The following is a 12,484-nucleotide window of genomic DNA, read 5'->3' as shown; positions in this document are numbered from 1 at the left end:
CTCTTACAGATTGTCTGCACTGTTCAGAAAACTTCATATCTGACTGCACAATTATCCCCAGGGCTTTTTCCTAATCCAATACCCTGAGTGTAGTACCACACACTTGATATGTTACTCTGGGGTTACTGCTACCCATATGCAGTACTTTACATTTTGTCAATGTTAACTTCCGTTGCCAACTCTCAGCCCAGAGGCTCAATTTTTCTAGATCTTGTTGCAGTGGCGTACTGTCATTAACATCAACAACTTCATATCATCTGCAAACTTGGATATTAAGCCTGATATACCTTCATCAATACAAAAAACAGCAATGGGCCCAACACCATCAGGAACTCCACTAATAACATTAGTCCAAGAAGAGAAGTGTCCATAGATTAACACTCTTCTGTCTTCTCCCTAAAGCAGCAATTTTCCCTTAATGCCATACTGTTCCAATTTGTACAGTAGTCTCCAGGTGCAACCGTAACAAAAGCTTTTCTAAAATACACGCATATGATACTTGGATTACTTAACTGAACAAATGAACTGATTGCAAAATTATTTTTTTGCATCCAGTTCCTTTGTGACAACATCATATTATCCAATCAAATTGGACAGAGAAGACTTCCCCTTAACAAACCCATTCTGTGTTTGAAATATAACTGCAGTCTTGTCTAGATGACATAGCAGTGCTTCTTTAACCAGTGCCTCCATTAATTTCCCTGGAACAGAAGTTGAACTAACAGGTCTTAATTACTTGTGTCACAATTTGATCCCCCTTTGTGAACTGGGGACACAATTTGCACATCGCTAGTGCATGGGAACCAGATCTGAGTCTAAAGAAGAACTTATTATTAAGACTAAGGGTTTTGTTACTTCCTCTGCTGACTTCTTTAGTATTACTGGAAAGATCCCATCAACCTCAGGTTATTTTCTTATGTTTAACTTCAACAATTTCTCCTCCACTTTGCTCTGAGTTATTACAAAATCATTTAGCTCCCTGCCAGAGTTTGATAACCTTCTGGCATTCCCCTCCCGGAATATCTCTGAATGTGTGAATGTACATGCAAAATACTCATTCAGTTTGTCAGCTACCTCAGCAGGATCATCAACAGTCAAACCAGCAATATCAAGTGGACCAATCTGATTTATTCCCTTCCTTCTAGAGTTTACATAAGTAAAGAAGTCTTTACTGTTTTTCTTTGCATCTTTTGCCAAGGATTTCTCCTAATCTGCCTTCGCCTGTGAAAACTCCTTTGTGACTTGATTACAGACCATCTCGTATCTACAATAGGCTTCTGTGTGACCTGATATTTTATGTACAACCTATGCATTTTTCTTCTCTGCCACGCATTTCATTAGTTCATCTGACATATTCATTTAGGCCTAAAAAAGCCTTGGACGATATTTTTTAGTTGATATGGAAAGGCTAGTAGCTTCCAAAATTAATTCTTTGAATGCTTTCCATTTAAAGTTTGCTGCTGGTAACATTATCAGTTGGTTCCACTGCATAGAATTTAAAAACTGTTTGAGACCACTATAGTCACCTTCATGAAATCAAAAACCCCTCCCTTTACCTCTGATGGTAGTTACATCTTTGAGTAAATCCCACATCAGCACACTGTGATCACTGACACATAGTGGTTCCATTATCTGCAGATTCTTAATGCACAAAGGTGACTGCTGATAATAAGATCAAGTGTATTACTCTCTCTGCTTGCTTCTCTAACATGCTGCCATAGAAAAGAATTATCCAATAAATCTACAAAAGCCTTGCTAGTGTGCAAGTGACCAATCCACAAGTTCCAGTCAATATCTGCGAAGTTAAAATGCTCCATTATAAGACAATCTGATTCACTGGCCCACTCTATTTCTCTGTTCATTGTACTCATCAGAGTCATTGGGCCTATAGCACACTCCTACTCTCATTTTTTTCTTTCCTAGTGCTTATGTTACACGAAACTGACTCAACATTGCACTGTCTACCCACATCAATTCGATGCACTTCCTTAGATTTTATGTTTCTTAACTAACAGAATGATCCCTCCACCTTTCCTATCCTGTCTATCCTTTCTGTACACATTGTACTCCCCAAATTCCAATTCTGTATTCCTTATATCTCTGTGACACCATGTCATACAGATATAAGGTGACACAGAAGCCTGTTCTTACTCTTAGTGACCCTAACACAGCCCATGTATTTACTTGTTCCGTGATGACTCCCAGCAGTCCCTCAAATCCCTAGCACCTTGTTTTCCAGGCTGCTGCTCATTTCAATAGAAGCAGTGCAAGAATCACTTTCATCTCTGCTAATAGCCACTATTAATCTATTAGTCTGTGTACTCTCCCAACCTAGCAGTTTTCCAAGCCACCTAACACTGCCTTGATAGCATTAGCAAATATTCTTGCATCCTTTCTATTTAAGTCTATTCCATCCCTGTACAAACAATCTCTCCTGTTAACAAGCACATACAACAGTGAGAAAACTTCTGCCTCATGACCCTAGCACAATATCTCCAGGGGTGAATTGACTAACAAGGTTCTCATCATATACTCCCTCCTATCATGTCTGGGCAGAATTGCAGAAGACACCGCCAAATTTAACTCAAGGCTTTTTTTGACATTGACTTGTACTTGTTTTGTAAGTCCGCATGCAGATCTCCTACACTTAATGTCATTAGTGCCACGAGATGCTTGATGTTGCAGAAGTTTTAAGAGCTCAATGAATTTGGTGCAAAATACCAAAACAGCTTGTGGTGAATGCATTTAAAAAATGACATTGATGAATTCATTAGCAACTTAATTTGCTCAACATTATATATAAGCTGAGGCTATTAACTTACATGTACAATACTGTCATATAGTTCCTGTAGCATGATATCTTTTGCCTTAAATTTCTTGAATTTTAAAAACTTCTACAGCTTCAAACATGATAGATAAAATAAGTCCTTTGAGTGATTAGGCTTAGTTGAGAAATTGTAAAAAATGAATTTGAAATGATTCATTTATTCACACAGTAGCAGTGGCCACTAAGTGAGGAATTATCACTAAATCACTGATTTTACTCATTGAATTTTAAATGATTCAATACCCAACTTGCTTGTGAGAAATGACAAGTAACTATAGGGCCTGTTCTCAAGTCTCTGCTCAGAGTGGGCATATTGTCTGTTGTGCCATTGGAAAATAAACGTTTTTTTAATAACTACCCTTTATATGCATTTATATAAGCCCCCCCCCCCCCCATTTATTGTTAGAAATATATCTGATTTTTGCTCTAAACTTATTGGGAGGAACTATCCTCTGCATGAAAATTAAGAATCACAAGAATCATTTTTTTTTTTTTTTTTTTTTTTTTGTTTGTTTCTACCAAATCAAGTTGGATTTGTTTGTATATGTTAAAGCTTGGGATGCTGTTTGTAGTTGAACCAGGTCATTTCATTGTTATTGGAGCACTGGTGTATCCACTCAATATCAACACATAGATAGTTGTGGAGAGCAGAGCCATAGCCAAGTGGCTATGGCTCTGCTCAATGACTTGATTCACTCACTAGCCATCACTAATACCAAACATCACAGATATTTCTCAGTGCTCATCACTGGATTTGCAGCTCAATAACTCATGCATGATGCCTATTTCCCCATCAATGAGACCCTAAAAAGAATTGAAACTATGGTATGGGAATAGCTTACATTTTAAATAAATGGCAATATATTTGTCCATTGAAGCAGTGCTTTTTATTAAAAGTGCAAAATGGAATACCAAGACAACTTTTGGTGAAGTTCTGCCAAATATGAGATTGAAGTACTTAATGGCAAACTTAGTTTGCTCAGTGCTGTCTACAAATCTGGGGTATGCCCTAACCAAAGAATAATGGTCTATAGTTCTTATAGCATGAGACCTTTTGTCCAAAATTTGTTGAGATATCGAACAACAAAAAACCACAGTGAAAATATTAAACCACTGAATAAAATAATCTTTAATCTATACATAAAATGACTTCACTCACTTGTATTATGACTCAGTTCAGCCAATTCCTGTTGGTAATACCATTTCTGTCTTTTTAGTTGCAGCTGCAAAGCTTTGATGGTGCTTTTCAAATCAACTATTTCATCTGTAATATGCTTTAAAATTTTAAAGTTTATTAACTGAAGTTTACATTTATACAAAATGAACAAAGTAAGCCAAACCTTTAATAAAACCAAATATATTGTTTGAATATCTCAAGAACAAAGAACATTAGAAGTTATATAATTAGCAACATTACATTATACAAGTAACATTGAATCAGCAATATTAAAAGCAGAAATGTTAAATGTTCCCTTTATCAGATATCAAGAGAAAAGCTTTGAAATGTACTTATAATTTAACTTATCATTTTTTTAATTTTCTTGAGAGATTTTCATTTCCATAAAACAAAATTTTTAAGGTTCACATACTGCCAAATGAATATTAATATCTTGAATAGTTAAGGTAGCATTTCTCAAGTGTTAAATAACACAGTTTACATAAATTTCAAGATTTTATATAAAATGTATACTATATCCTTATCTACTTTGATTAACCTGTACCTCATTATGCCATTGATTTTTGATTCTAACATGCACATTCAATTAAATATAAATGTAACTCCATTTATAATTTTAAAAATCAGGAAGAAATAATTGAAAATTGTTCACTTTTTGATGCCATATTTATTTTCAATCTATTATAAACACAACTGTGGAAAATACATTTTTTTTATATTAAAAACACATTTTTAATGGTTTCTTGAAAATAAAAAATCATCTGCAGCACTTAAGACATTTTTCATCACCTGTTTATCTAAACAGTTCATGAAAATTATTTTCCTTATTATCTTGAATGACAGCGAGCAAAATTTCAATAAAAAAAAAAAAAAACCATGCATTTCTACAATTGGACACCACTCAAACTCATTCATGACATTAGCATTAAGAAACGAACATGATGCAAGAAAGCAAAAAAAAAAAAAAAAACATGAAGCCAAAGGGTTCAACAATTGGAGATACTGCCATAAATGTAAAGATTACATGCTTCAATAACTGTACATAAGAGATGCTGCTAATGTTAAATTTGTGTTTTTCATCACCTTTATATAATTATCAAGAAGAGGCTTAACTGAACTATTCCTGTTTGCATAAAAACTGAACTGAATCATTCCTGTTTGGAATGCAGAATTGGAATTTGGGGAGTAGAATGCGTACAGAAAAAAATAGACAGGATAGGAAGGGAGGAGGGGTTATGCTGTTAGTTAAGAAACACAAAATCTAAGGAAGTGCATTCAGCTGACATAGTTCGACAGTGCAATATTGAGTCAGTTTGGTATGACATAAGTACTAGGAAAGCAAAAAATGAGGGTAGGAGTTTGTTATAGGCCTAATTACTTTGATGAGTACAAAGAACAATTATACAGAGAAATAGAGTGGGCCAATAAATCAGTGTCTTATAATGGGGAATTTTAACTTCCCAGATATTGACTGGAACTTGTGAGTTGGTCACTCGCACACTGGCAAGACTTTTGTGGATTAATTGGAGGATTGTTTTCTACAGCAGCATGTTAAAGAGGTAACAAGAGGAAGTAACACTCTTGATTATTCATGCATTAAGAATTTACAGATAAAGGAGTCATTAGGTGGCAGTGATCACAGTGTACTGATATGGGATTTACTTAAAGATGTAACTACCATCAGGGGTAAAGGGAAGGGTTTTTGCTTTCATAAAAGTGACTACAGAGGTCTCAGACAGTTTTTAAATTCTATAGAGTGGAATCAACTGATGATGTTACCAATGGTGAATTCTAAAGGGGAAGCCTTCAGCGACTTAATTTTGGAGGCTACTAGGCTTTTCATACTAACTAAGAAATACTATTCAAGGTTCAGGCATAAATGGATGTCGGATGAATTAATGAGGCTCATGTCAGAGACGAAAAATGCATGGGATGCATATAAATTATCAGACGACACAGAAGCCTACGACAGATAAGTTAGTCTGGAATCAAGTCACAAAGGAGGTTAGGCAGATTACAAGAAATCTTTAGCAAAGGAAGAGAAGAAAAACAGCAAAGATTTCTTTACTTATATAAACTATAAAAGGAAGGGGATGAATCAGATTGGTCCACTTGATATCAATGGTATGACTGTAGATAATCATTCTCATATAGCTGCCAAATGAAATGAGTATTTTGCATCTATATTTACACATGAGGAGTTATTCGTGGAGGAGAATGTCAGATGTTTATCAAACTATAACAGGCAGTTAAATGATTTTGTAATAACTGAGAGCAAAGTAGAGGAGAAATTGTTGAAGTTAAACATAAGAAAGGCACCTTGGGTGGACAGGATCTTCAGTTATATTAAAGGAGATGGTAAGGGAAGTAAGCAAACCCTTAGCCACAATTATAAGAGCAATCTTGGACTCAGGGGAAGTCCCCATGGACTGGAGATGTGCAAATGCATCTCCAATTCACAAAGGGTGATTACGTAATTCTTTGATCACACAAGTAATTACAATGTGTTAGTTTGACTTCTGTTCCAGGGAAAATAATGGAGTCACTGGTTAAAAAAGCACAGCAGGATCATCTAGACAAGGCTGCAATAACAATTCATACACATGAGTTTGTTAAGGGGAAAGTCTTGTCTGACCAATTTGATTGGATATTATGACGTGGTCAAAGGAGCTGTATGCAAAAAATAATTTTGATATCATATACTTGCATTTCAGGAAAGCTTTTGATACTGCTGCACATGGAGAACTACTGCAAATTGGAGCAGTATGGCATTAAGGGCAAGTTGCTACAATGGATAAAAAGGATGATTGGGTGGGAGAAGACAGACAGTGGTAATCAATGGACACGGCTCTTCGTGGACTAAAGTTATTAGTGGTGTCACTCAGGGTTCAGTGTTGGGCCCATTGTTGGTTTGAATACATGGTGCAGAGAAACTCTACCGACAAACTTGAACAGGTGATAATGGTTACCAAAGAAAACATTTTTTTCAAAGTAAACATAGGTCGTAAATGAGTCATTATAGCAGCAGAAGCTATTAAAGGGTTTTAAAAATCAGAAATACACATTCAGTAATTTAATGTTGTTTAATGCACACAAATCATTTGCTGTTGCATACAAAATCGGAAAAACAATCCACAACACAGTGCTCGAACTTACGACTACCATCAACATTAACGTATGCATGCATTGAGAGGTCCTCAGAGTGGTGTGTATCTGCCGCTAATAGCATAAACGTGTAATGTCACATTATGGTCAGTATGGGTACAGACATTGAGCATTTCACTGTTGCAGAAATGGTGGATATCCATTTAATGTATGGTGCAGTAAATGGAAATGGAAGAGAGGCTCGCAATATTTATCAAAAACGCTTCCAGGACAGATGGTTGCCTCACCACACAACATTTGCTGCAATACACCAAAGATTGCAGGATAGTGGTTCTTTCAGTGTGAATATGCATGCTATTGGACGTCAAAGCACTGGGACACCAGGTTTGAGGAACAGGTTTTGCAGTTCTTTGCTAATACTCCTTCTACCAACACAAGAGCCATTGCACACCAATTGGGTGTGCAGCATCGTTTGGTGTGGGATGTGATGCACGAAGTCGGACTACTACATTTTTGATACCAGAAAGTGCATGCACCAGAACCTGCTGACTTTGCCGTGTAGAGTTCTCCCACCGGTTTTTACAGGAAACCAAATTGCAGCCTGATTTTGCCAATAATATGCTTTACACTGATGAGGCATGTTTCACCCAAGAGGGATTGTTCAACAGCCGCAACAGTTATGTCTGTGGGCAGAGAATAATCCCCGTGCAATGGTTGAACATGGCTACCAACACAGATTTAGTGTCAATGTATGGGCTGACATTGTGTGAAATGTTTTAGTTGGACCATACATGTTGCCTGCACGTTTAGATGGATGACTCTATTTGCGTTTTCTATAGCAAACACTTCCAGAGTTGTTGGAGGATGTTCCTCAGATTGTCCGAGCACAAATGTGGTTCCAACATGATGGCACACCACATTTTGACTGACGTGTACGCGCACACTTACATACAACCTTTCCAGGCAGATGGATTGGTCGAGGTGGACCTGTAGCCTGGTCCAGCAAGGTTGCCTGATCTGACTTGTTTGGACTTTTTCTTTTGAGGTTAAATGAAGACTCTTGTGTATTAAATGCCAGTTGACACAGTGGAGGAACTTATAACTCAGACTGTCGCAGCAAGTGCAGAGATACAAGACAATCCTAGGAACTTCCAATGCCTACAACATTCAATGATGCATCAGTGTGAGTTATGCACTGAACATCATGGCCACCAGTTCAAGCTCTTCTTATGAATTGTTTTTTCTATTTTGTGTGCAACAGCAAATGATTTGTATGCATTAAACAACATTAAATTACTGAGTGTTGTTCTGATTTTTACAACCTTTAATAGCTTCTGCTGCTATAACGACTCATTTACGACTTATGTTTACTTGACAAAAAATGTTTCTTTTGGTACCATCTATCACCTGTTCAAGTTTGTCGGTAGAGTTTCTCTGTACCCTGTATTTATCTCTGGCCTTGTCTGAGCAATCCTTAGTTACTCTGTTACTACTAACAATGTGCTAATGAAGGAACTAGATGCAAAAACTAATTTGGATATCATATGCTTAGATTTCAGCAAATCAATACTATTCCACATGAAAGACTGCTGTACATATTGGAGCAGTGTGGCATTAGGAGTAAATCACTGCTAAGGATAAAGGGACGGTTGATTGGAAAGCACAAAGCGTGGTCATTAGTGGGCACTGTTCCCTTGGACTACCATTATTAGTGGAGTTCCCCAAGGTTTAGTGCTGGGTTCATTGTTGTTTTCAATATTTATTAATGATATTGACAGAGACGTGTCAAGCTTAATGTCTAAGTTTGCAGGTGATATGAAGTTGGCAGAGTGGTTAATGACAGTATTCAGGGTATGCTGCAACCAGATATAGAAAAATTAGGCAGATGGGCTGAGAAGTGGCAAGTGAAGTTTAGCATTGATAAAAAAGCATGGCATTGCATATGGGTAGCAGTAATCTCAGAATAACAAACGTTTGTTGCCATACTCATGGTAGAGTAGAATGAAAAATACCTGGTGGTAATTGTGCAGCCATGTGTGAAGTTCTCTGCACAGTACAGACAAGCTGCTAGAACTGGTGATGGGGTTTTGTCAATGATGTACATGAATTATGGAAGCATGGACAAGGAGGCAATTATCCCATTGTATAAGGCAATGGTTAGGCCACAATTTGAGTACTGCATACAGGTCTGGAAGCCTCATTTTAGGAAGGATGTTGATCTGTGGGAACAGATACAGAGAAGAGCCACAAGATTAGTGAGGGAAACAAATGGGTGCTCTTACCAAGAAAGACTTCAGTTCTGCAAAATGCAGCTTCTAGAGACTAGGTACCTGAGAGGAGAACTGATTGGGGTATTTAAGCTTTGAATGGATTGAGTAAGCAAACTATACTGTTTGAGCTATCCCACTGGCTGAAAGCAAATTAATATTGAACTAGCCACTGACTAAACAAATTATTAGAGGGATCAGACAGGTTATGGGAAAGGTGTTTTTTTTTTTTTTTCTGATGCTGTAAGTTTGCTTTCTTGCATCACTTGCCATTACTAATACTAACCCAGTAATGAACTTTGAAACCTAGTTCATTCAAATGAGTACCAATTTATAACCACCCTTTGTCTTCTGTTGTTCAGCCAATCCGTTTATCCACTGTGGTTGTTGTTGTTATTTGGTTTTTAGGAGCATTAGCAACTAAAGCCATATTGCTCCGGGAATATGAGGTAGTCATTCCCTGACCTTTCCATATCCTCCATATTTGGTGGTGACGGGCTCGAAACCCGGTCTAATCAAGAAGTGTGTGCTACCCACTGCTGCTCCTTTCCACCTGGCTATGGAGGCGCCTTATCCACTGTGGTATCTTCAAATCAATGACAATATATACATATATGTTTATATCAATATATCAATATATCAATCAATGACATATATACATATATGTTTGTCCCAATTTATACAAAAAGCATTCATGTGAATGGTATCAAAAGCCTTAATAAAGTCTAAATATACTGTATCAAAATTATTCTGCATCTAGTTCTTTTGTGACAGTTTCATAAAACAACCAGTTGCAAAGTAATAGCTTAACACACAAACCCATGCTATACTTCTTGTTTAACTCCTTTCCTGTGTTCAAGTGTGCATCGTGAATTTCTTAAAATTTCTTTGCAAAATAAGTAAATTACAGGTCCGTAATTACCCATTTTACCATTGGAACCAACTTTTTAAATTGGTGATTTACAAGGGACAGCCACCTTGAGACAGTATCTTGGTTATCATAGAGATATAAAGAGTGAAACAGGGAAGGAGTGGGGGAATATAAAAAATATATAAAGAGGAATCATAATCTACTTCTACACATTCTGCTGAGGCTTAACCATTTAGCAAAATTCAATGTATAACCTATTTTTATTTTAAAATTAAGCGATCAATTTTGATAATTTGCTTAAACTCATATATGTAAATTAATTATATAATTACTTGGGATGACAATGTTCTATGCATATATGATTATAAATTAAAGCAGGAAAACATCAATTAAATGATATAACATGCAAAGGACCTTTTGGTATTATCACTTAAAAGCAAGCGTACTATCTGGCTAGTTTCAAAATGGCTGCAAAACTTTACTTGTACACACAGAGAATTTTTTTTGAGCTGGATATCATCATTCTTCTCTTTCTTGGTGATTCCTTTCTACTTTCTCTCTCTCTCTCTCTCTCTCTCTCTCTCTCTCTCTCAGATGGTAACTTGGGAATTTTTTTTTTTTTTTTTTTTTGGCTGGTGCAGCATAAGCCTTAGGCTTCCTTGTACCATATGGCCATTAATAATAATAATAATAATAAAATAATAATTTTACAGGTCTGAGGAGGAGGAGTTCAACCACTCCACTTTGTATATCTACATATTATGATATAGTCACTTTGAGACAATATCATCACCTTATAGCTTTCATTGTGTTTGCACCATTAGAATTGAAATTTTGGTCATTGGCAAAGTGCAAGAAGAAGGGATTTTAAATAGGAGTATAAAAACGTTAAAACTTGAATTTTTCATGAACAATGATCATGGTGATTTTTTATTCTGATGTTTTGATTAATGTCAACATGAATTGAAAAAAATGCCACATTTTTTTACTTGGAATTTCTTCTTTAAACATCATGTAAGATTGCAGATAATAAGCATGGGCATTGAATATACAGGTAATAATCAACAAAGGCTTAAAGGGCATATATTAAAGTATCACTACTGATTGCAATATACAACATTGCTTCTTCCAGTTACGTTTAATATATGCAAAGTCATTCACAGTGACATGATATCTGGGCTTTGAAAACTATAACTCTATTATCATATGACACAGTAGAAGGATACATCACAGATCTATCTAATAACATTTTTCACAAGTTCAGCTTTAATGATATTTTAATAACATTAAAGCTAAACTTATGATATAATTTAAAAGTATAAAATTTGCAATTCAGCAAGGTGAAAATACCAATATTTTAAACATGGAAGAGCTACTATATTTGTCAGGGAATTTCAAAAAAAATGAAATCTCTGAGAAAATGTTATTTTAAAAGTCACTCAAGTGACAAGTCAACAGAGTATATCCTCAACCTAATAAATGAGTTTATCACTAAAACTCATTTGACAGGTTTGGATCATAACAAATCACAGTGATTTGTTACAATCCAAAATTTGAGCAGACACCAAATGTTTCGGTATCTGTACAAATCATACATCTGAATAGTGGTGTGTAAAAAGGCTTAAAAGTGAAAATGATTTCACACTGCATCTCTTGCAAAATTCACACATTATCTGTTTAATCAGAGAATACTCTTTGCATGGGGGTGCCTCTGTAGCCATGTGGGAAGGAGTAGCAGTGAGTAAACACGCTTCTTGATTAGACTGGGGTTCGAGCCCGTCACCACCAAATACGGAGGATGTAGAAAGGTCAGGGAATGACCACCGCATATCCCGGAGCAATATGGCCTTAGTTGCTAATGCTCCTAAAAAAAACTAAATAACAAATATCTTTGCATGGGATCTGAACCCCAAAGCAAAAGATGTTCTTAGTGTCATAGTAAAAGTAGTAAATTTTGTCATATTATCATATGACACAGTAGAGTGATACTTTATAGAGCAGACTATTTTCATCATATTTTCCATTTTGTATGATGAAATTGGCTGACAATGTGATAATCTATTTTTACATACAGAAGTCATGCGGTTATCAAGAGGAAAGATTCTTCATTCCATGCTTAAGGAAGAACTTGAAATTTTGCTTTCAGAACCCCACTCTAGCCAAAGTATTCTGTGAAAAAATAAAAGGAAATAAATAAAATACTGCCTTGAATTTATCCCTGCAAGGATAAAATAGTA

The 12,484-nt window shown here is 36.0% G+C and overlaps 1 protein-coding gene across 3 annotated transcripts in view; it reads right to left on the bottom strand.

Annotated features, from left to right (window-relative positions):
• Window positions 1–12,484, bottom strand: part of LOC150085473 (uncharacterized) — a 620,530-nt gene that overhangs the window by 147,683 nt on the left and 460,363 nt on the right. For all 3 annotated transcript variants that reach the window (XM_090374054.1, XM_090374052.1, XM_090374053.1), the window contains exon 17: window positions 3,987–4,101. In XM_090374054.1, coding sequence (XP_090230180.1) covers window positions 3,987–4,101 — 115 coding nt within the window. The remainder of the gene's footprint in view (window positions 1–3,986; window positions 4,102–12,484) is intronic.

The sequence above is a fragment of the Mastigoproctus giganteus genome, chromosome 5 (assembly GCF_048544385.1).
Source record: "Mastigoproctus giganteus isolate SK-2022 chromosome 5, ASM4854438v1, whole genome shotgun sequence".
Classification (NCBI taxonomy): Eukaryota; Metazoa; Arthropoda; class Arachnida; order Uropygi; family Thelyphonidae; genus Mastigoproctus; species Mastigoproctus giganteus.
This window is presented reverse-complemented; position numbering and strand designations above follow the sequence as displayed.